This window comes from Pseudopipra pipra, chromosome 2 (assembly GCF_036250125.1).
Source record: "Pseudopipra pipra isolate bDixPip1 chromosome 2, bDixPip1.hap1, whole genome shotgun sequence".
Classification (NCBI taxonomy): Eukaryota; Metazoa; Chordata; class Aves; order Passeriformes; family Pipridae; genus Pseudopipra; species Pseudopipra pipra.
This window is the reverse complement of record NC_087550.1, coordinates 33,633,900-33,659,683: the sequence shown is the minus strand read 5'-3', so window position 1 is coordinate 33,659,683 and position 25,784 is coordinate 33,633,900. Positions and strand designations below refer to the sequence as shown.

The 25,784-nt window shown below is 36.4% G+C and overlaps 1 protein-coding gene across 16 annotated transcripts in view; it reads right to left on the bottom strand.

Annotated features, from left to right (window-relative positions):
* Positions 1–25,784, bottom strand: part of PICALM (phosphatidylinositol binding clathrin assembly protein) — a 66,859-nt gene that overhangs the window by 20,289 nt on the left and 20,786 nt on the right. For 9 of the 16 annotated variants that reach the window (XM_064644909.1, XM_064644912.1, XM_064644910.1 and 6 more), the window contains 12 exons: positions 19,962–20,104; positions 17,643–17,718; positions 16,317–16,419; positions 14,052–14,145; positions 13,452–13,563; positions 12,083–12,189; positions 10,827–10,868; positions 10,035–10,120; positions 8,592–8,715; positions 8,105–8,241; positions 5,715–5,815; positions 770–919 (listed from right to left, as the gene is read on the bottom strand). In XM_064644909.1, the coding sequence (XP_064500979.1) occupies positions 770–919; positions 5,715–5,815; positions 8,105–8,241; positions 8,592–8,715; positions 10,035–10,120; positions 10,827–10,868; positions 12,083–12,189; positions 13,452–13,563; positions 14,052–14,145; positions 16,317–16,419; positions 17,643–17,718; positions 19,962–20,104 (1,275 nt within the window). The remainder of the gene's footprint in view (positions 1–769; positions 920–5,714; positions 5,816–8,104; positions 8,242–8,591; positions 8,716–10,034; positions 10,121–10,826; positions 10,869–12,082; positions 12,190–13,451; positions 13,564–14,051; positions 14,146–16,316; positions 16,420–17,642; positions 17,719–19,961; positions 20,105–25,784) is intronic. The other 7 variants (XM_064644917.1, XM_064644918.1, XM_064644921.1 and 4 more) reach the window with 1 other exon arrangement.

Here is a 25,784-nt window from a genome sequence, read left to right as displayed (position 1 = left end):
AAAAGCCCTCTCTGTTGTAAGATTCTGGATTTTTCTTTTTATCAATTCTAGTGGGGTTCAACCAGCATAAAGACAGCCTGTGGTGTACAACTGTCTTTTAAACCTAGCTTTCCTTATCAGAACTGACATGTAATTAATTGATCGTTAGTCTATGAAAGCTAACTGAACTTTTCATATTGAAAAGTAATCAAATTACTATACAGCTGCACCAACAGAAACGTTAGAAGGATTTCTAATGAGACAGCCATGCTGAGCCACCTCCAAATTAAGATGTCAACAGTTTTTAATAGGTGAGTTATTAGTTTATTGCCTCGTAGGTAAACAGTCTGAGTAGATCATGCACCAAAATGTGCAGGGCTCTATCAGCTTTGTTAATGACTTGGGAAAAACATCCACTACGAAAAAACCCCTTTTTTAAAAAAAGGACACTTCAACCTGAGGAAGAAAGCAGCAGCATTTTCTTTCCATTTGCAGACATATGTAGTATTTTAAATTAAAATTCCCCAAGTATAAGAGACTGTGTAAAACTGCACTCAAGCAACTGCTTTAACTATAACTGAGTTTCTTTACACTGGGGTAGAATCCCATCTAGGAAGCCAAGCAAGGATCATAACACCATTTTCATGGCACAGCTACTAAATCAAATTCTAACATAGCACAAAATCAGCCCCAAATGACCAGCAAACAGCTTTTAGCTTCTGAAAGGCCCCAAAAACATACTAAAATAATGTTAAATTTTTTAGGAAATTAGTTTAAAATTGTACTTTACCAACAAACATTTCATGTGTGGGTGTCCTACTGGTGAAAGTAGATACATCAGAAGACACAGACAGATGAGCAGCATCGTTAGTTTTTGTAAGGAAAGGATTTAGGTTTGGAATGGCATCATCAACACTATCAACAGTAGCAGAAAAAGGATCTGTTCAATTCCAGAGAGCAAGAGAAAGAAGAAAAGGGAGATGGATTTAGTTACATGCTGCTTCCTACGTACAAAAGAGCAGAGTTAAGAAGAGTCCAGGAGGTATAATTTTCTCCTGACACCTCTAAACTCAGGATGATCTAGCTAATTGTAGTATTTTCAAATTATCCAGAATTACCTATTCTCTACTCAAGAAAAATACTACAGATACTAGCCACAGATTTCCTTTTTTTTAAATTAATAACACCTTGGTCTTATAAACTGCTTCTTCCTGAGTGCGTTTTATACTGAAAATAAGTATGACACTCGCAACAACAAAGTCTCTGGAGCAGAGACTGCCTGTCAGCACAACAGAACCCCAGGTGCTAAGCGAGGATTCGATGCAATACCATCCTCAGGACAGCTTTAAAAAGCCCAACAAAAACAACTGAGCTGTACTTTTCCTTCTTCAAATTGTGGTTATGGATTTTTCTGTTACTGAGCATCATGAAGTTTTCATGAGCTATATACCAAGGTAGCACACAGAACATAAGCAATTCCTTCAGTACCTGGGGCATCTGGAGCTACAAACTTGTTGTGGGTATGCCATTACCTGCAAGCAAGAAAAATCCTGTTCTACTTTGAGGGACAACAGCCATGACGAGGAAAATGTTCCTTACTAAAAAACTGTCAGACCTCACTGCAATGAAGGAAACATGGATCTATATGAACAACTTCCCAAGGCATACAGGAGAGTTTCAAGGCTTCCTGACAATTGCCAAGCTAAAATACTCCTTTACTTCAGGATCCAACAGATGAACAGGATAGGAAAGGCAGCTACAATAATTGCTGACAGAAGGAGCTGTGGTTTAGCTGCCTGGTTTCAAAGTCCATGAATCCTTGATGGAAAACTCAAGAACATGCTAGGTGAGATCAGCAAGGGTCAGATCGAAGCCCTATTTGTTTTATCACAGTGCCTAGATCTGCAACTTACTCTTCTATGCAAAGTCACTACAGAGAAATGTTTGAATAATAATTAGAGGAGAGATTTCTTAAGTACTTCAGTTCCTGGCCATTTCTTCTTTCTTTTTTAAAACCTGGTTAGATTATCAATTTATCCACAACTCTTGTAAATACTGCCATGCTGTGTGCTGCAGTTTCAAAGTGTAAGTTATTTTCTCTCCCTGAATCTGACCTGATTCTTAGCTATAAATCCCACAGACCTTGATAACATGTTCAGTAGTACGCAAATTCTAAAGGAAACAAAATTTAAAAACTATAACTGCATTGTTCTTTGCAGGCTCAGTGCAAGCTTTGGTTTTCTGCAACCTTAAGGCCTCTTATTAGGTAAGACCCGACTTCTCTCCCAGATTGCTTTGCTACGTTGCAAGAACGGGTGAAGTACTTTAGAACACCTTTTCCTAAATCATTCAGTCAGCAAAATGACAGTGTCCAACACTAAATAAAGGATAAGCAGAACAAGCTAATTTAGAATTTGTAATATATAACAACAATACAAAACCTTGTGTTGTCTTATGTATGTTTTATATAGTGGACATGCCAATCAGCTAGTCACCTGAAACTAAGCCCCGGCTTTCAGGTACTCCTTAAAACTGTTGTCTGCTTTGAATGCTACTCTAAAAGCTGTAGAATAAACAGATCTGACAATAATCCTTTGGTCAGCTCCTCCTTGCTTTTTCTGTTGCTGTTTCACATTCTTCTGATTCTATTGGTTCTCCTTGTAATTGGAAAAAAATTCAAACAGTCAAAACATTCACTTCCACACTGATACATTTGTTTTGCTTCAAGTTTCGGTACAAATTCATAGCTGGCAAATATACCATACACAGCTGGAACAGTCTCCAAGCAATCCCATTAAACAGCCCAGATAAAACAATATGGAGGAAGCTAAGAAAGACAAATAGTTTTTAATCATATTTGTCAAAATCTACTGCCTACTGAAATTATTTTACACATGCACTCATCAGGAAAACTTCTGCATACTACTTTCTGTTCCCAAATTCCAAGGTTGTATATGGAGTTTCCTGTGTTTTGACTAGTAAGACAATATAATGCATCTTTAGACAATCAAGATTTCCTCAGGAATGTAATCAGCTCTCAGACTCTTTGCTTGTCTGCCTCATTCTAATTCTAGCCAGTGTGTTCAGTCTTGTCTGAGTCTCAGAACTTGCCAATGCTAGTGACAAAAGTAACCGAAAATTAATTGGGTTTGGGTAATTTATATTCTTGCATATTCAGCTTTTAAAATTTGCTGTCAGTCTTGACAGCAACACCCCAATGTTTCTAAAGCCCAATTTCATCCTTGAATACACACGGCATCTGCTTGAGTCCATGGAATCACTCTGCACCTACATGATGCTATCATTAGGCATTAATGATTCAGGTGCATTTAAAAGAGTAATTTGAATTTTGCAAACCTCTACCTTTAAGTTATCCCACTAGATTTTACCTGAAAGGACAGCAACAAAGGTTTTTCAGCAGAATCTCTTACAGTTTGAAAAAGGTAAACTGAGAATATACAACCACAGAACCCATTCCCCAGGAGTTTAACCTCGTTAGTTTTAACATTTTGAGAAGCACAAGACTATAAAGGCAGCAACCCAAATATAATGCTTCTGTAACAATTTACTGGTCTATTACATACCTAAGAGCTGCTGCACAAAATTTTTACAGTAACTGATTTTAGCTGATTGTAGTTGATTTGATACTCTTCTCAAAGTCACCATATACACCAAATACAAACATCATCATGTCAGAAAATTACCTAAGGGAGGGTTGCTGTGCAGTGGTTAGAGCACAGGACTGGAAATAGTTCAGGTTCCATTCTTGGCTCTGCCACTGACTTGCCGTATGACTTCAGACAAGTCAGTTAATTGCTCAGATTTCCCCATCTGTAAAATGTGGAAAGCACTTCTTATCTACCTCACCTGTGTGAAGTGAGTGTTCATGTCTGTAAAGCTGAAGAGTTGGGGTTTTTGTGATGAAAGGTAACACAAAAAATGGTGATCCCAGAATTTTAGCCTAAAATTTTAGCAGACAATCCAAAACCTTCACAGTTAATTAAGTCTTAAAAATATTTAGAAATGTGTCAATAGTAAGCAAATATATCAATGACTATTAGTGAAGACTCATACCACAAGTAACAAAACATGGAACAAACACAGACTTTCAGGCTAAATTTTCAGGTTAATAAAGAAATGTGATGTGACCTTCGAGAGGAAGATAATTTCCCCTTTTACCTGTCACCCGTGAAACAAATAGGACCAGTTGAAACAGAAGATACTTTGCAGAAAGCAATCAAGATGAGCCAAAACATTTTTCTCCATTTCTAAACCGTAAGCCTATTAAGAGCTGAAATTTTTATGCCTAACTCCATACACTCTTCACTGCATCTTTCTCAGAAAATGCCCTGCTCAGCAAAACTAAAGGACAAGTAAGCTACTTTTATTTATTTTAGAAGCTACCACATATATTAGCATTGCCTCTGTCACTCAAAATTGTGTTATTTCCATACAAACAAATGCGAGAAGGTACACAAAAAACGCAAAGTACACAGCAGAAAGTAAATAGGAAAGCAGAATACATACACCACTTATTATGAAGATATATTAGATAACTGAAAAGATGTTAAGAAGAGCTCAGAAAAAGAAACAGGGAAGTAAAAATTTAGAACAAAGTTGTTCTGGTGCCTACAAAACTTCCTGAAGCAGCAACTCCTAATGTTTTTCATCATAAAAGAAAGCATTTTTGCAAGCATCTAATAAAAAAAAAAAATCTGAAAATAGTCACATAGTTCAGGAGTTTACTATTTCTTTAAGTGTCATTTATGTAAAAAAGTAAAAAAAAACAAAACAAAAACCCACAACAAAAACACAACCATCTGTTAAAGTTTTTTAATTGTCCACCAGTATAACCAACAATGCAAGCAGGCAATATGTTACTGTATCTGAATTACTCTGGAACACTGCAAAGTATCCAAGAACTTTGAGTGAATATCTAAATCCTCTAGCACTCAAACTTATCTTGAAGTAACTTTCATGACTTTCTAGAATGCTCTTGTTTGGCTCACTGGTTTGATGGCTTGCCTGTATCAATGGGATCATCTCGCATCACATTCAATCCATCCTAGCAACTCAGCAGAATGATAATTTGGATGTTCTGAAGTAAACTTCAGAGGGAAGAATATAATTTTTTGTCTCTGCATTTAAGAGATCCAATCACAGCTTTTTGCTAATTTGCCATTACAGTTAAATGAAATATAGCAGAGAATTTGTAAAGAGAAGTCTTATTATTATTTCAGCAACTAACTCTGGCTTTTCTTTCTGTGTACAGTTATCACAACTGTCTCCTATCAGGCCTCATCCAAGTTCTGCTTTATCATCACCAGCAAATTTGATTAAACATTAGACAAAATTTAGAATATTTATTAAAAAAATTCTGATGCAGCACAGGCTACCTGGCAGACACCTTCACAAAACCGGCTCCTCACAGCCAAGTTTCTCCAGCTTGCCATGTGACTCTTGAAGACTGCAGTTATGAGGCTGACAGAGCTGGTCAACAATAAAAGTAACTTTGCTAATAAGAACTCTCATATCAAAATTATTTAGAATCACCACATGCTGCTGCATTATTTTAATCCATACTCAGATTTTATTTTTCTGCTTCCTTCACCCAATTAAAGCTTGTGTTTGTAAGATGTCTCTCTTTAAGAAAGAAATAGCCCCCACACTAGGGGAAACATTTACAGGAACACAGCCATAGCACTTAGAACCTTAATCCAGCTCAGAATTCTTACCTCCCCAGGTACTTCCTACTTGTGGAGCAGCAGATATGGGATGTACAGACGGATGAAAAGTTGGCTGCAAATCAAGCAGATCATTTGGCAGCTTTGAAGTGCTACAAAGATAAATTAATACAACTGTTTGAACTACATCACAGTTTTCAATATAGGCAAATGGTAGTGACTGTCAACAGTAATGAAAGCTTTGTTACAAAATGGTTATTACAGAATGGGCAGAACTAAGCCAAAATTATAAGGGCTGGTGAACTTCATATTTTCAGTTCTGTAAAATGTGTTAATTTAGCAAGATGAGTTGTATGTTACGCCAAGTGATTTTTGTCAAAGCTGTCTAAGACAGAGAGACTGGCAGACTTCTCATCTTTCACACAGTCCAACTCCAGGGCTAGAGCAAGTTATGTTCAGCAGTCTTCAGCAACTTTTAAAATCACCTCATGAAAGCCCTACAATATGACAAAAACAGACTGAAAAAATGAACTATAATGGGCTGTGCCACCAAAATGTTACATCTAAATCCACAACTCACATTTCTCCACTATCAACCATTGCTAAGAAACTGCCTTGCATTTGTGAACTATTAAAGAACTTCGGGGAAAGCAAAATAAAGCAAGCCGTGAACACACTTGATCAAAACTCAGGCATGTGATTGAAAACCCATTTAAATGCACATTTTAGATCATTCAAAACCAAACTGAAACCTCAGAACATCACATGGAAATGTAGAGTGAAGGCTTATATACAACTGCTGCAAGAATTTAAAAAAAATCTAACAGTAACAGTAAAATTCATCCACCTGCAGAGAGTTCATTTCATACTTTAAATAAATCTTGCAGTACTGTGTTCTCCCAGAACATTTTAGTACACAAAATGAACCAAAATTTGCACATATGGCTACTCTTATGGACACAAGCTGTATCACCATGACATCCAAGCATCTCTCAAAATGAGATTGGCACAAGAGCTTAAGGGCTAGTAGTGATGTCCTAGATCTCTGTATATTTTCTTGCTGACCCCATCACTTGAATAATTCATAGTTTTTAGTGTTCCATTCCAGCAGTGATTGCAATCATATTTTGCCACCATAGCTCCTACTAAAAAGCAGCATGGTCTAGCACTGCCCTGTAATGTGAGCAGCTGAACCAAGATAATTTTCAAGGTAAACCTTGTTCAAGGTAATGACAGGGATTAAGCAGACACATTGCATTTAATAGCAAGCAACTGAACTTCTGACCCAGCATATCCCCTTCATGACAGCTCCTGCTGTAAAATCTGTCCTTTGCTCATAGCAGTCATATTGCCAGCAACTGAATTTAAACACGAAGAAACACTAACATTTGGTTTCTTCAGAAGAAAATGCTCTTGTCTTTGCTACACAGCACTTCTGTCTGTTTGAAAAAGCTTCATCAGATGTTTCTCTTTTTCAGACCTCTTAAGAAGCAAGATCAGATATTCAAGTTCATATACTCATCACAAATTTTCTGGCCTCTAAAAAGCAATTTAAAAGAAAATCTGTCTTACAAGAAAGTCTTACAGTTACTAACACTGATAGATTCTCTAGCTCCTTATACGTGATTCAGCTATTTTCCACGTACTTCATGTCAAGTAATTTCCTACAACAGCTCTCTAATGGAAAAAGAAAGCTGTCAAAGTGCTGACAGGATCACACTCATGGCAAAAATGTGCCTTCCGAGAACCAATTCCTTCTATACTGATAAAAGCAGTGTACCTTCTGCTGCTGCTTAATTTGATAGGTAATTTACAGAATGAAGATCACGTGCTTGCTCACATCAACAGCTCCTGCTAGTCAAAGATCAGGATTAGCATGCAGTTGAGTACTCCTGCACTGTGTCTTTGCAGGTCCTTGCAGGCAGAGGTGTTCCAGATGCAATGCAAGACTGCAAAACCTACCTCTCTTATTTCAAACCCTGTTTCAGGCTCTCCTTTCTCTGAAAATCTACCAAGAATATTTGTTGCCACTCTACTTTTCAAGATCTAGAAATGTACTTTCTTTATGACTTCTCAAATGGAATTTTTATTTGACTTCTCAAATTTACTTGCCAGGTTCTCTGAGGACAAAGCATGTTCTTCATATGGACAAATGTGTGTTTTACAGTTCCAACTGTCTGACTTACTGACTAAGAACAGCTACAAGTGTTGTCAGCATTGGTTCATACCAGAAACTATTCTGCAAACAGATGACGAAAACACACTTCCTATGTTATTTTTGGCAATAGATTATTTTCCCATCAGCTGTACCCAAAACATCATTTCCTATAACATCATTAATGTACTCTACACCCAACCAATCCTCTGCAATATACACTGCATCAGATACTTAGAGGAGCCCCTCGCTTGCAGTGCATCTCACAGTGAAGCATTCAGCATACCTGTTTGAGGAGCTAGGGGTAGAAAAAATATCAATGGCTGGTGTAGTCATTATGCTTCCTGCTGCAGTCGACACAGGAGAAGCTGCAGTTGTTAAAGAGGTATGAGGTTTCTTTGCAAGTTCCTTTAGACGTTGCTCCTGTTGGGAAAGTGAGCTGGCATAAGAAATCCAGAAACAATATTTGTGTATATGACACTGGAGGTAAATAAAGCAGAACTAAAGAATTGTTCTTATTTATTCTACAGACTAGTACCAACCACTTATAATTACAAGAATCAGTGCTTCCACAAATCCTTCAGAAACTATTTTAACAAACTCTCCACAAGTTGTATCATCTAGGCACTCATGGTTCTACTTCCAGCACTTTGCCAGAAGTACACGTTCAGTATTAATCACTCTGGTTTTCCCTTTGCTCCTGTAAGAATCCCAATAAGCTACCAACAAGAATGCAGGAAAAGCATTTGCAATTAAAAATTCTGTATGCCTACCTTTAAAGCTTTTAAGCGAGCCTGTTCCTCCTCTAACGCAGCTTGTTTTTCCCTTTCATCAACTTTTGTGAGGGACAGGCCAGTACTTGCAAGGGAAGAGACTGCATTGGAAAGGGTGGTAGCCCTAAAGTAATTGGACAGGAGAAAAGCTAGCTGTTAACAGATGACATGTGATTGGAGCTTCTGAAGAACACTTTGCTTGAATCCACCCAGTCTCCTTCAGAACTCTTTATAACACTGGTTATATCTTAAACTGTACAAGACAAAGTGGTAAGTTTAAATAAGATACACCACTAAAAATGCAAAATGCCCAGAAAGCACGCTATCTACTCTTGCACACTGGCTTTTAGATTTTCCCCCTTAAATGTTTCCTCTCCAAACTGTATCACAAAATTCATGTTTGATTTGCTCTTTTCCTGTTTGCCTAAGATGGTATTATTTGTAGACATACAGGAATCTCCAATAATCTGGGCTCCAATTCAAATTGTTGTTAATTTAACAGGTTTAGCTAACAAACCAGCAATGCTACTAGTATATCCCAAAGAAAGTTTGCAATTTATCGTCATTTTTAAGAGTATGCAAAAAGATTTAAAAGAAACCCTTAACTTTTAGAAGAGTAATCTTACCAAAGAAAGCAAATATTCTAAAAAGAAGGTAACAAAATACTGCCCTAATATTGTCACTACCATAAAGAACTTATAAAATATTACTGCCTTATTTGTTGAACATATAATAAAGAAATGCTACTTAATTTTGATGTCACAGAATATTCTGAGTTGGAAGGGACCCACAAGGATCATCAGGTCCAGCTCTTGAATGAATGGCCCAGATCAAACCTGCAACCTTGGCATTATTAGCACCATGTTCTAACCAACTGAGTTCTCATTTAAACAATGAAGTTTGTTGTGTAGAGGACTTCTCCAGATTGCATGTTGTGTTTTAGAAAGTACTCAAAATCATTTAATGTCTTTTACCATATACATTATGGCTTTAACCCCCAATTACTTTAAAATCCACTCTTAATTTAAGGACTTCTGGAAGCATTTCCTTGGGTTTTGACAAAAAAGGGATTAAAGCTGAGATGTAAGCCTAAGGACATTTATTTATTCATGTTGCATACCTTACAGAAGTCTAATTATTAACAGAATGAATATTTGCAGGCAGTACATGAAAGAAATTTCGTTTCTCTTCAGAAGTTCAGGATTAAATGTCAAAAGTATAAGTAGGGATGCTAGAGCAAATCCTCGCAGCTCCTTAGATTCTGGAAGAAGCTGTTTTAAGTATTCAGCAAAAACTATGACAAATTGCCATTCCACAATTGCTCATATTTTTTGTCTTTAACAAAGCCTACTCAAACCTTAGTTTATAATGAAATTGAAAATAACTGATTTAACAACCAATTGTCGATTTGACAATTGTTCAGAAGGACAAGGACATAAGCACCTGCTTGCAGCTGTGGAATCTTTGATTTTCTTCCCCTCTAGAGAAGCTAAATGTTGTTCCAAAGCATCAAGAAGGCTACTCGGTGCCTGCAAAGACAGACGTTAGGGAACAGATTTGAAGAAATCAGTAATTAAAATACTTCCAGAGAATGGAACTGTGCGGCAACAGGTACAACAGCTCAGAATACTTATACCCCATCTTGGCACTCTGTACCTATTTAATTACTTAAGGTATCAGGTGATGTACTCTCCTCACTACATCACTCCATCATAATGATTCATCAGTAAGGACTGAAATATGTCAAGAGATGTTAAAATTAACAACTGGGAAACAGCAAGCAAACAATCAGAAGCAGACAGTATTTCAAGAGACACTGAGAAGGATATTACATGGAAAGTCATTTTTATGTTCAAGCTCTGCAGGCCTTCACTTTAATTTCGATAGGCATACAGTTAAAAGCAAGGCTGCTAAAAACCACAGCTTCATAATATCATATAAAATTTTCATTATGTGAACTCACAGATATAATTTGCATCTTGAAGCATGATAGAAATAAGGTTGCCTTAAAATCCAATTAGAGAATGACATAAATGATATATAATATTTTACCAACAGGATCACTGAATATGAAAGCCAGGCTCTGACAGAGCTTGGATTTAATCACAAATTTAGAAATAACTTGGTGACAATATATACAAGAAAGCCTAAGTGAATGCCATAATGCCAAATTTTTCTGATTATGCAACCCCAAAACCAGACATGCACTGGCAAACACATAATAAGTTTATCTACCTGTGAGAGATCTGGTATGTCTCCTCTGTCAATTCCAACTTGCTGTAATAAAACAAACGACCTTTAGAACCTCTTTGCTTTTGTTGAAGGCTGAGATGCTCAGAAAGTAAACAGCATTTAGATAAGGTAATGCAAAAAACACAAACCTGTTCAATATATATTTTAAATTTCCACAGTCTGAACTCTGTAATGGTTGGTTATAATAAATTCTTGTTAAATGTATACATATTTGAAGTAGGTATGTTACAAAGATATTTTAACAGATAGAACCTTAGAAACAAGAAAGTAAGAATCTTGTGTTTCAGAACTTTAAGGCTGGAGAATTTTGCCTATCTCACAATTTATGTGTTAAATTCTCAGACCTACTGATACAAAGGGTATATTTGCTATAACAAAGCACCTTTGAAGTTTTGGAAAGAAACTCTTCTCTAATGTGCAGATCAAATTTAGGATGTTTTGCAGCAGGACATACACTGTTACAACAGAAAAATTAATACTCTCAACTTCAGTTGATAATGTTATCAGCTGAACACTATTTCTGATAGAGATACTCTGTCAGGACACACAGCAAGTCAAGCTTTAAGGCTTATATTTTTGTTAAGAGAGATATGAATACAAATGAAATAAAGAACAGGGGCACATCTCAATTGAGGAATTCCATAATACCAGAACATCAATTCAGCAATGTTCAGCAATAAGAATGCAACAGACTAAACACATTTTTTTGAAAAAACCACCACAAGCTAAACATTTTGCAAAGTAACTTGCTTCTTCCTTCGTGAACACACCTGCAACCAAGAAATCTAAGAAAGAAATCACATGTTCATCTACTTGTCTACAATTCATCTACAGTTTCTTATTTGTAACACTGTTATTTCATCTAAAATTTATGGTAGAATTGTGAGTTTCAAACTAGAATATAGCCAGAATCATAGAGAGCAGATCACCATGAAGTTACTTTGTTTGCTTAAAGCAAAGCTATTCTTCAAAGAAAGTTCACAAATATTATCAACCATGGAAATTTTAAAAGGCACATTAATACACCCTCCTTAAGCAACAGATAAACCAATAAGTACTCCACAGTCAGGTTTTTCAATACAGTCCTCAAATGAACTAATCACCAGCATAGGGATTGACAAGATGACCCTTGATGTAAGGGCAATTAGGCAGGAAGGAAGAAGCATCTGCTTTATAACAAAATAAGCCCTTCATAAGCTGTTTCAAATAAAGGGCAAAGTTGACTGACTCAAGCTTACCTCTGCAACTTTAAGGAACTCTGAGATCCGTGTCATTCTAGTGAGGAACTTCTTATATATATCAAGGCCTTCTTTGCACTGGTTCTTTTTCATATCAAAGTATTTTTCTAGAAACAGTAAGAATACTTGCATTAAATAATTAATCAAGATTCTGCAAAGGCCTGCAGATCTGTTATTATGACAACTGCAGAAGTCACTATGCTTAACTTGCACCAAATGACAAAAGCTCTGTCGTATGTAAGCTAATGATTCCATGCATGCAATTACACCTTACCTTGCAGGTACTAGATCTCACAAAAGCATAACCACCCTGAAGAGGACAATCAAGTTTAAGAATAGGTCACCCAAAGAAAAGTAAATTCATCTTCTTGGGAAGAAGAAGAAAGAAAGAAAAAGGCAGTTTTACAATCTGGCAGTCAAATATCTACTCTATTCCAGCAGCCAGATATCAGGCAAGATTTCGATCTTCTCTGCCTCTTGTTATGGTCTGGTGCAGTGAGGTACAACTGATTACAAAACACCAGTGCTGAGAGCAAGAGGGTCCCACCCCACTTTTGAAAAGCCCTTTCAAGACCTGTTTCTATATTAAGCTTCGCTCAAAACATGAGTGAAAGTAACTGCTTCTAGAAGAAAATAAGCTGACAGGGGTTTCAGACTGGAAGGCTGACTAACTTACTCTGGATTTTGCTTTTCATTTTGCAAGCACTGGGTAATGACAGCAATCAGGTAGCTTGATCCAATCACAGACTACAACCAAATCAAGCAAGTCAACAGATTGCTTTCAACTTAATTATTTTCTAAATTTAGGCTCCCCTTCATCTCCAGTATGTGCAAGTGAAAGGGACGGAACTCTGAATTTGTAATTCCCCTTAAAATATAAGATATGCTCTAGGAGCATAAGAGAACCAATCATTAAAACTTAGCAACATGGAAGTTTCAATAGCCAAGCAATCACAGATGATGTGACAGCAAATTTCTAACTGACCATAACTTATTCCACTCAAAACGAAACACAACCTGATCTCGTTCTGCAAAAAAAACCCCCATTAATATAGTGATTCAGGTTTGCCATGCAGTTCAATGAGACCAAAAAAAAAATCTGAGAAAAACACACACAAAAAAACCCATGTCAAAGCAGTGAAAGACAAAAATTAAGCAAATAAAATCTTGAATGGACTTTGCTTTCAGATTTTACCAATCCCTGTATACAAAGCAACTGGACAGATAAACATTGGAAATTAACAGTAAAATCTTGACGTTTTACAACAAAACTATTTCAATTTCTCAAGAAAGCAGCTATTTTCAAACATTCACTGAGCTCCCTCCCCAAAGCTGAACATTGTAGAAATAAATATTTAGTTATATTTACCCAAGAGGTTAATAATCCCTTCGTTATATGCTGCAAACAGTCTAATGGCATCTTTGAAGAGGAGCATGAAGGCAGCATTAATTACACCATTTGTAAGTTCATTGCTATTAACCTAGGAAGATCAGAAAAAAAGTTAATGTAACTGAACTGATCTCTTAATGGAAAACTTTTAGCTGAACTCCAGTTCCAATCATCCTGCTGGCTAGTAGTGGAAAGTAGCACCACAGCACACCAACACAAGTTGTCTCAGCACAGAATTAAATCATTTTGGCAGACATTTTTGTTAACCAGTGTTAATGTTAACTAATATAACTAGAAGACAGAAGGCAGAAATGATCAGCTTTTAAATGAACACGCAATTCTTACAAAAGGTACACAATGAACACAGTAATTTAGCACAAAGCATTCTCTCCAGTGAGCATCGTATTTCTTTTTCCTGATTTCTTGGGGGAATCTCAATGAACAAAACTATTCGTGCTTTTTAAGCTGTGCAGGTAACATGGAACCAAGTTCAAGACCTTTAATCTTGATCTATTTTACAAGCTTGGGCAGTTTTCTAAGTTGAGTGTATGTTAGAAATGTACATGCTGCTAAACTTACATTAAAGTCAAGAAGTGCATCCATTTGATTTTGTATAATTGGTACAGTTTTTAGGAGTTTTTCTGTGCTCATTGTTCTCATCACTCCATCAGCCCTGTTGTGAAAAAAAAACAAAAGAAAATTCTTCATGTTAATTTTGAATTCTTGTTAGTAAGAAACAACAAAATACATCAGGTCATCAGAGAAAACATTTAAGTCTTTGTCATTCAAAGCAGGCCTTTTGGTGTTTAGGAATGCTGTCTAGCCAATACAAGTGGCAGAAAGCCAACAACTTTCATTTGGTCAAAATATGAACAGAAGATGAATTTTTAATTAGAGGAAATGAACCTGACAGTGGTCAGAAATATAGGAGAGATAAAATTCATTAGGTAAAAAAATGCTCTGAAGGTTATTTCTGCAGCAAATTTCTATCTACTTTTTTTCCAATCACCTGGTAATTCCTTTGTGTCAGTTTGGATGTTTTTCTTTTCAACTTAAAGCAGTAAGAAAGAATAAACAAATGTGGTAGGATGTTTTTCAAGCTTTTTCAGAAAGATTCTAGAGACTACACAGAATTCTCTTTTAACCGCTGACTACGAATATTTAGTGTTTATTAATTGTTCAGATTGAATAAGATTGGACATGTATTTGAAAAAAAAACCTCATCAAGTGAATACCAAACATATCCAAGAAAAGCAACAACTGAGGAAGAGATTAAATCACCTCAGTGACATGAAACAACTGCTTTCTGTAAGACAAATCAGACAGCCTTGCAGTTCATCAGCATGCACATGGCAAACCAAATGTTTCCTGCAAGTGCAAATCTCACAGTGCATCTGCAGAGAAAAGGCCATGGCTGTTCTCCAGGCTGGAAAGCAGTGAGGAGCACACTTCTTCCAGCTCTCTATTTGCGCTGTATACTTGATCCAAACAGCAAACAGCAACTGCAAGAAACTTAATGGGGCAGGACATGGGTGCAAAGGCCCTGAGAAAAACTGAGTGGGGAAAAGGCAGACTGCTGCCGCCTGCACAGCTATTCCTATTGGCTCACAGAATGACCTCCAAGCACAGGTTGTAGGCTAAACAATTCAACTCATTAGGCCTGAAACACCTGATAAAACAATTACGCATCTCTCTAGAGCAGCTGCAGCCACCTGGACACACACAGATCCTAAGTGTGGAAAACGCTGTTTTGTGGTGTTGGTGCTCCAAGCATCTCTAAAAGGCAGAGAGAGCAAAGAGCCCAAGCATCCCCCTTTAACTCTACCATCACACTTCAAAATAAAATGGACTCTTACATGTTAGCAAGGAACCATAAAGGATTTGGAGAGTGTTCTGAGGCCCACTGCAAATTCCTTTGCAACATAAATGCAAGATATTATTAGACAGCCCACTACTACAGTTAACTCATTTAACAGTATTAAGTTGGGATTTTTGTGGGTTAAAAACTAAGCTTTTAGCTTCAATATAAACTAACCTGTGCATGGATGACATAGGATGCCAAAATGTAAAACTGATATTATGTTTTTAAATTTTAAAAAGAGGTAACAAAGATGGAAAGACTTTCAACCGTGATTGGTATCTCCTCTCCAGCCTTCCCAATGAAGAGTTCAAGATTAATTCCATTGTTCCTATAACATGCAATTTAGCCAGCTATCAGTGCTCTGCACTGTGTTATTTTATATGTAAAGAGCTATCTAGTCTCAAACAACTTATTTCTTTCAAGTGAGTTCACTTTCCAGGGAAAATTTCAATTCCTGTAGTCAAACTCAGGATAGCATCTACTGCAATGTTCTAATGAAAGTACAAATTGCACTACCTTCATAAAGGTGGTAAACTTCATACAGATATTTTGGGACAAAACCAGAGAAACACTAGGAAAGACTGCAAGGTGTTTCACCTTACCTGTCATTTAAACGTTCCAGAGCTAGAAGCACAAATAAACTGCACAGTCCTCTATATTACATACAAGGCAAAGCACGTGACAGACTGTGAAAGACTTGCTCAAACTTCTGCTTTTTTTGATATAGACTTTAATACAAATCACTTAATTTCTTTATATTAAGCTGTCAATATTTAAAATGAAAAATTACAACAATTGAAGTAAAATATTTTTGCAATATACATGATTGGGCAGTTGAGCCTTTGTGTGTTGTGAGAGATATCAATTGAGAAAAGGAGTATTCTTTGCCTGTACTAAGCCTGAGCCAACATCAGTATCTTTCACTTGAATTACAGGACAAAAGACAAAACCTCAAAATAAACAAAACAGAATATCATCCTTACCCTCTTTTTACTTTTGTGAAGTCAAAAGCCACTTGTCTATAAGAAACTGCCTTTTCATTCAGATATCTGCTATACCGCCTGATAAACGTTGACATGTCATAACCTAAAAAACAAGTTTCAGAGGTTTATGACTTTATTACCTAACCAATTAATTTAGAGTAGTGTTCTTGTTCTTAAGTGAAAGATATTAACACAAGACAGCTCCATTAACTATACAAAATCAGGCAAAAATATAATCTGATAAGAACCATGTACGTCATCATATTCACTCTGTAAATCAAACAGACAATACCACTATGTAGAAGTTTACACTTCACTTCCTAAGGAAATTGCTTCCAAAAGCAAAACAAAGTAATTTTTATGCAAGTTCTCATACTACAATAGAGATTACTACCAAAAAATTTAAATGATGCATTCACAGTGATGTTCACATCAGCTCCACAACACATTCTCTCATTTGCAACTGAACAGAACAAGAGGCATTGAAGGAAACATTAAGATATGACAGAAATTTTTCTGTGTTAAGACAGCAGTGATAGGAAATATTTTGACAACTGTCAATCCAGGAATATAGACTAAGAAAAAGATCTGTTCATAGCCTACACTGAGACCACAGAAGCTAAGACTCAATAAAATGACACAATTTAGTGCAGCCTTGGTTATCACTGAGAAGGTTTCTGTCCCTGGGCAACCACTTTGTCTGTTTCAGTACACTTGTGGCGAAGATTAGAAGTACATAAAACACAGTGGAGAAAGCAAGGAAGCACTTTAGGAGAAAAAACAGTGACCACTACATGTATGGTCAGAACTGCACTGGACTGCAGCATAACAGTTTGGAAGGGTATGTCAGTTGAAAAATCTGAACCAGAGAAAAGCTTATTTGCCCATCAAATTAGTCTCAAAGATGGATGGAATGGTCTTTAATCAATTTCCCAAAATGTTAATTTCTATTTTTTTAGACAAAGTTCTTGTCTCACTGATATGTTGTATCTGACATATGTAAGGTGCATTTTTTAAATTTTAAATTACTCATCAAAATATACCTCTTCAGATGAGGCAATCTGTTCAGAAATAAAAAAAGTTGGATCTGTTTCACTAAGGAAGTCAGAAACATTTAACTAAGTCTTTTCTAAAAGACAGAAGAATTTCCTCCAGCAGACATTATCTGCCATACCACTACAGCATTTTAAATTAAGAAGTGCAGTCTGGGGTAAAACTGACAGAAAAGTTACCTCTTAAACGACATCATCCATTAGAGTAACCAAGATGAGTTTACTATCCCCCAGCACATTACTAACTTTTAATGAAAAAAAAAAGATGCCTTACCTTGCAATCCACTTTTGTCTAGGAAATTGCTCAAATTAAACAATGTGTTTCTGGACGCCAGATACTGGATAAACCGCTAGATGAAAGGAAAAAAAAATTGAATGCTTTTACTACGTTGCCAAATGAGAAGAGGCTGAGGTAACAGTACTAGAAATTTTTTATCCAACTTATGAAATCAAGCCTTCATGCTTTAAGACTGATTTCAAATCTGGAAACTATTACAAAAATTCAGCTGAACTATCAAATTTAAGTAGTTCTTTTATATGCATAAATCTGTGAACAAATCAAAGTCACACAGATATTGCATGAAGGCCTTTGACTGAAAGACTGTTTATTTTAAGCCAGATTATGGAACTGTAAACTTCTGAAAAAATCCCCCCAAATACAATTCTCATTTTACATGCTCACAGTTGTTTCACTGACTTCAATTTTATAACAGTTGATTTAATCTTATCAATTAGCAAAGCCATCTTTGCTCATCATACAATTGCAACGGTACTTAGCTTAAATATGAAAATAACATGATATAAATGTTAGTTTGCTTATAAATCAAATATCAAATAAACATAAGAATCCAGATAAAGCATTAACACAGTATCACACTTAGTACTTGTGAATGACACTATTTTTATCTTGTAAAGACACTGTCATCACATCTTAATTTAGTAGGAAAAATAATTTTGTCTTATATAGCAGCTCTTGTATAGAGCTGCTACAAAAATAAACCAATCATTCACTTTGACAAAAGACAAAGATAGTTTTGATTAGTGTAACATGTACTACTTCATTATTTTCACTAGCGTACATAACTTACATAGAAAACAGACTGGAGAAGGGTAAAGGCAATCAGTACCTAGCTATAAATGAATTAAGCAAAAGCTGGAGGACCAATTGCCTTATGGTTTTTCCCAAAGGGATTTACAGCTTCTCCATAAACTTCTAGATACTTTCTTAATTTCAAGCACTGGAGCAGGCTGCCCTAGGAAGTGGAGGAGTCACCATCCCTGGAGGTATTTAAAAGACACGTGGGACTTCAGGACATGGTTTAGTGGTGGGCTTGGCAGTTCTGGGTTAACAGTTGGACTAGATGATCTTAAAGGTCCTTTCCAACCTCTAAGTATTCCATTTCCATGCTCATTGTTCAGAGTACTTTTTCTAGCTGTGAAAAGTTTCATCTTGAGCAGCAATCTTACCCTCACTACCAATACTTACCACACTCGCCAAGCAAAATTTGTTTGGCAGTTCTATTCTTCAAATGCAAAGTATTTCAGATAGCAGTACTATGAAATACCTCTAATTACTATGAACTGCACCGATATCAGTTTAAAATTCACATGACTCAAAGTGCAAAATGTATAGTGTGTTTTGGAAAGTGTCAATTATCCCAGTGATAAAGTTTAAAGCCTCAAGTCAACAACAGAAGTTTGCCCTCTTGTGGCTTAGTTGGCTTCACAGAATAGATTTTCACCCAGACCAGCAATAACCTGTAAGAGAAACCAGTCTATGTTTTAAAAACTTAACCTCCCACCGCAATCCAGCAAAATCAGCCAGAGGAAGCGGTTACACAACCTATAAAAACTCTGAATGCAACCTGAAAAGTTTTGGTGATTTTCTAAAGCTATTGCCACAGTTCATATAGCTTACCTTATTCTGACCGTTTGAAGTAAAAAGGAATGTTTGCAAACACTTTCTAAGAAAGCCTTAGAAATACAGTTCTGGTTTTTTTAAATGCAGAAAATTCAAGCTGCTGCTATGTTGGCATTTTGAACAATAAGGCCCCATAGAATTCAAATTGTAAAACGAAACAAGCTTATTCCTTCCTGGGTAACTGTTAAATTGTTCAATGGTATTTCGTGTTATTTAGATGTTCACACTCAAAGCTAACTCACAGGCACACATTTGTCTTCACTGTAAATGGTTAGGGGGACATGGTAGAAAGCAATTTAGAATCAAGTTATCCAGAAGGAAAGATCACAGGATTAGCTACAGCATAAACCTAAAAATGCTTCCATTTTCAGCTTTTAGAATCCCGTGAGAGTTAATTTCGGTTGGTTTTGTTTGTTTGTTTCATCAGTAGAATAAGAACACTGAAAAAAGGTACCTCCAGCATTCAGGACACTTACTTTTGATTCTAGAATTACAAACTTTAAAGTAGAAACAAAGTAGACAGACATAAAACGAGATCTGTGTTAATGCAGAGCTAGACAACAAGGTAAAAATAAAGATTTTCTTACGAAGAGAATTAGTGGAAGGATTTAGCTGATATTTATAGGAACAAAAGGCTGCAACTGTTCTCAAACACACCATTTTTTGTATTACCTCATTTCCATATACCATTAGATGATGGGTTGTGATAAGAGATTTGAAGACCACTACCCAGCTACTGTTGGTCGTTCTTTCAAACAAACTGTCCGCCAGTTGTGGGATGTTCACATTCATCTCATTTGTGCACTGGATTAAATCTGCAATACAGAAATTTTTGTTGTTATTATTATGAGTTCTGTGAAGGAAGATCAATAATACACAAAAAAAGCCCCCAAACAAACAAAAAACCCCCACAGTACATTCATTTTATATAGTAATATTTTCTATGAAAAATGAGGGGCTTTCCAGTAAAATAATTCATTTACTGAAAAGCACCACAGCACTGTAGTACCAGAACTTTGTAATACTAACTTCATCCTGCTCACTGTCAAGATTTTGGGTTCTCAACTGCTTTTGCAGCTTAGAAGGCCCTGGAATAGAAGTACTTTAATGACTTACACTTTCAAACACCTAAAAGCGCTAAACAGTAAAATAATTACTGCATGGTGCCATTTAATTAAGTTTTACTAGAAGATTATGACTAGAATTAACTGTAATCTCAGATTTCTGGCCTCTTAATGGACCAGTAAACCCTTTTAGACATGGGTTCAATGTGATTAATAGAAGATTCAAATACTGCTTAGTCTTGATACAACACAATCAACACCTTCAAAAGGGCAGAGGAAATGTTAAGTAAAAAAAGGAGCCTCTAGCAACAGTGTAAGAAGCTGACAGCTGAATTTAGCTAAAACAAAGCAGGTTGTTAACCAGGAAGATGGTTAGGAACACAATAAAACCTGAGGGTGGCTAGCTAAAACAAAGCTATCCAATTTCTGTTCAGTCTGGACTTGATAGTAGATAAAATCTAGTGGCTCTTCAAATAGTTGTTAAAAAAAAGTTACTCTTTCTTCCAGAGTTGCTATTGTTGCACCTGTATAAACACAGGGAGCCATACTTAGAATACAACCAGAGTATTATCATCCAGTACTTTATTTCCAAATGCTGATGAAGAAAGATAATGACGCTATGCTGACAAATACAATAGGAACAACTACAGAAACATCCAGGTATGATATAATACAGCTTGCTATTATTTAATAGGAAGCTTAACTTAATGCAACATACTACTGATGACATTTTACTACCATTATCACCCCAAAAATAAAACAGTAATTTCACTCAAACTGACAGCCCTGCTAAAGGCTATAGCTCAATAAAAATCAAGACTTCAGTAAATCCTACGCCTGCCTGTCTATGGGCTACTAAGACATACTGGAAACATCCATTTAATTTGAAGGCAAATGCTTAACCTTCGCAGACAGTTTTATATCTTGCTATGAACAATCATTCATCTTGAAGGACTGACTCATGAAAGACAGCCAGAGTAGCAGGTAAGCATGGCTACCACATACTCAGAACTAGAACAGTCAGAACTGAAAAAGCTGCTATTTCCATGTTTAAGTATTAAAGGAAGCAAGCAGGAAATGACTTCCACATTCATAAATGTAATGAGATCGAGAGATAAACCATTCCTTTATCTACAAGTAAAACTGTGATGACTACAGGCATTTATGACCTCATTTTTAAGTCATGGTTATCTATTATTGGATGATGATTTGGGGCTGTTAAGACAATGCCAGGATATTACTCAGTAAGAGACGTGCTCTGAACTAGATCATTAAAACGAAGCCCTGCAGCTCCTTGATCTTCAGGTCTTCCCACCTAAGTAATAACACAAGCAGTTTTGTGCAAGGCTATCTGACAGGAACACACAAACACAAAGGTGTACACAGCACCGGATGTCAAGTCATACATTTTGGCATAAGAGGTTCAAGTGCATATTAGAAAGTGAGAGCTTCTATTCTTAAATGCAACATTTTGCCAACAGGTCAACAGTGACAAAAAAAAAAAAAAAGTGGTACCTGAAAATCTACTATCTAAAATAATTCTTAAAAAGCCACAAACACCCCAAATAAATATCCATTGTAGATGGTATTTTGTGTTGGAAGAAATGTTTTCTGAAATGCCACTGAACTTCCAAATCATGTTTTGGTATCTGTAGCAGTGTAAAGGAAAACAGGCTCTGTAACCTAGCAGAACATCATCCTTCACAGAACTGAACTAGTAACCAACTGGGAAAGAAGACAGGCAAGAAGAGAAGCAAACAAGCAAGCCTAGCCTTGAATGGAAGGAAGTAAATTTGCAAATGCAAAGAAGGGAAAGAGTCATTACAATATCACAGTTACTACAAACTAAGTTCAGTAAAACAAAGTTTCTTTCTCTACAAAATGCAGGATGAACAACTCAAATGTTCAATAATCTGGTATATCTTAATACTCCAAAGTACCTACATCATATACATCTCAGAAAAGTTACATCTCAAAGCTTCTTTTGAAAGTATTTGCATAAGCAATGCTAAATAGGTAAAGAAATATTTGCACGGTTAATCCCAAATTAGATCAGCAGTTTTTGTGCCAACCATAGCATAAGCAGCATAGTACAGACACAGCAGAAGACAGTACCCTGCATCCCACACAGCTGCACTGTCATATACTGTGTTTCTGCTCATTTATCCTATTTGCACAGACACCCTTCATTAAAGGAGAGGAACAAATATAAAGTTATTTTCACATCCTACATTTAACACAACTCATCTCACACCCACCTATGAAAATACTAACTATGTGTTTTGAAACCTAAGGGCCCCAAAGCAAGATATCAATAGTGCCAGTTTCTGGGTATGGCTATGAACACAGGCTTTGAAAAATAATATATTTGCACTCCCAACCAAAACATCTATAGCTTTTCAATTGTTTAGCCTCTGTTACAGGAAAGAACCAAATGATCCATTGCTTTACACAATTGGTAGTCACTAGGTCAAAGAAGTATAAAGGTAAAAAGTACAGTAATAGTAGAGCAAGACTAAATACTCATACCCAAAAACCAAGCTGCAATCATCTACGCAAAGCAGTTACTACAAGGCTATGGTGCTGAAGTACAGCATCTACTCCACACTAGGAATGCAGATGTGGATTAGCCAACCCCAGTAAATGATCATGAGTCTTGACCCATGGCAAACATGAGGCAGTCAGGCCGGATAATAAAGCAAAGGCGTCTGCCCCAAATGACCCCAGAGGACGCGTGTGCTTTCAGCGTGTGACCTGTGACCCAACTCCTTGTGCAGAACCTCCTTCTGCACCAGGCAGCCTGCTAAGACAAAGCTGTGAAAGACTGGTCTTCTTTCCCACAATAAAGAACCACAATTTTTTAAAATGATTTCTTTTCCCAAAGTCTCACTCATACTATTTCCCAGTACGATTATAAAGAACTCAGTTGAAAATAGCTTTTGTTAACAGTTTTGGTTTCAGATATAGTTTCAGACTGTATCACTTGCAGTAACTTGACAAGTAGGCTGACCATAAACCAGAATTACACACTTCTGTACAATATCCCATTTCCAAATGGCTTACCTGTATCTCTCATTTTGAATAATGTTTCTATTCATAAGTATCAACCTGAAAATATTTAAAAGAATCAGATCTTCCAGGCCAAAAAGTGTGCCCCACACCCCTAGCTACTCCAAAATAGGTCAAGCAACTGTGACAGATATTGGTATCCATTTTGGTAGCTATTGCTTTTTCATCCATTATACCACAGATGCTACCTAGAGTGAGCAAATAATTGGTTATGTCCTTCAAGTTGCTGATAGTTGGTCCAATTTTTTTAAATATATATAATGAGAGAGACAGTATCATTTCAGTAAGCAGGTAATTGAAATATTGATCATCAAACACGAGTAGGCAGATACTGCCAAGAGTTAAACACATCATATTCTTCAACCAAACAACCAAACAACCCACAAACAAAAAACAACACAAAATCCCTAAAAACATAAAAGTAGAGTAAGATAAATGACATCCCACTTAGCTAATTCCTTATTTACAGATAAGATACAGATGAAATTCTTTCAACTCATCACATAATAAGTTTTGGCCAAAAACCGAAAAGCTGGAAAATGCTGAACTCTTTTTCCCAATAGTCACCTGCCCATTTTCTACATCTCACTGAATCTGAATTCATGTTCACTAAAACGATTTAAAAAAATTAGATGATTCTGCTGCAAGATTCAGCAGTCGAGCTTTCCCAGGAAAAACTGCTGCAAAATAAGTTTTTTAAACACTTATGTGGAAATTACTTGGGAATAGAAATTACTGTAGACTACATCATCCCTCCCTGAGTTGGGAAGCCACAGCAGAGTGAGTGATGTATGGAACAGCACCTCCAAGTAATATTTGCAATGAAGGAGCTCATTGTGATGACAAAAAATTAAGTGAAAGTACGACAATATACAGTTCTTCCAGACTGGCTAAAATTTCGTCTAAAACAGGACCAAAAAAACCTTCACAGCTCTTCATGCACACAGGTATGCATATATTGCAGTTTTATGAGATTGACTCTCAAACAAGTAGGAAAAAAGTCCTGCTCTCCTGGGAAGCAGCTTGTATGCAACATTCAGGCAGGCTAATTACAATTAGATGATAAGTCACAGGTCTGCCAGAAACTCAATAAGTTTTCACAGTACGAATTAGCCCAATTTATTTATTTTTTAAAAGTTATTAAAAAGCAGCTCATAAAGAGCTCAAGAAGACAAGCAGATCAGTTTCCTACTGCTCTTGTTTAAAGGATGTAGTTTTCCCACTGCACTATCCAATATGTGAGCCTCTTTGCTTGGACAGTGTGTCTCCTGTGCCCTGCTAGAGGTACTACCATTGAAAAAACTCAGCGTCCCCCAAAACTGCTTCTTTAAAGAGTCAAGACTGTGTTTAACATCCACCCATGGGTCACACAAATTGGCATCACAAAGGCAGCACTGCAACTCAGTACAAGACTCGATGTGGAAATGGCCCTCTGAACAACAAAAGGGGCAAAATTTGCCTTAGTATATAGTTTAACTTCAGAACCTAACCAACATCAGAAGCACAAGGCGTGATTAAAGACAGGCATGTCTACCTTCAACACGTTAAACAAATACTCCATTTCTCCCAAGCCAACACAAAATCAACATACAAAAGATACTACGGATGATCAGTCAAGTAAACCACATGTAACAGTCTGAGCTTATACATTCAGAATATGCATACACTTAGCTCCAGGTGCAACAAGAGTCTCCAATTTATTCTGTGATCTTCCACAAACACACATTTGCACAGCTATGTCCATTAACAAGTCCTATATATGAACAGTTCTTAGATTTACTTTTTAAGATTATTCAAGTACCACCTTAATAAATTAAGTAAATAGCTCATTTCTTTCTATCATTACCTTTGGGCAGATGTACACATTACGTATCTCTGCCCTACCCCAAGGTATTGCCAAAGCCTAAAGGTCATTCTGAATCACTTTTCAGATAGCATATGCTGCTTTATTTCAGATAAACTCAACAGCCAGATGGAGAAAACAGAATCATAAAAGGATGCATATATAATCACACACAAATTAAACCTTCCACAAAAACTTTTCAATACTATACTCTCCCCAGAATAGTCAGAATCTAAATGATATAAAATACAAACTATCACAAGTTCAGCATGCCCAGAGAACTCAAGTTACCCAACAAACTACAAAGTTGTCAGGAAGCTCTTATTTGCCTTAACACTTCAACTTTTCTTGACTGGATGAAAGCTAAATAATATTAGAATTTCAATACACATCAATGGATCCAAAATATTAGCCAATATGCATCGGATCACATTTGCTCAATTAGTAAATTTTATAACTGAAGTCAAAACACAGAGCAAAGTGTTTTTTAACAGTTTATTTTTTTAAAAAACAGAAGGA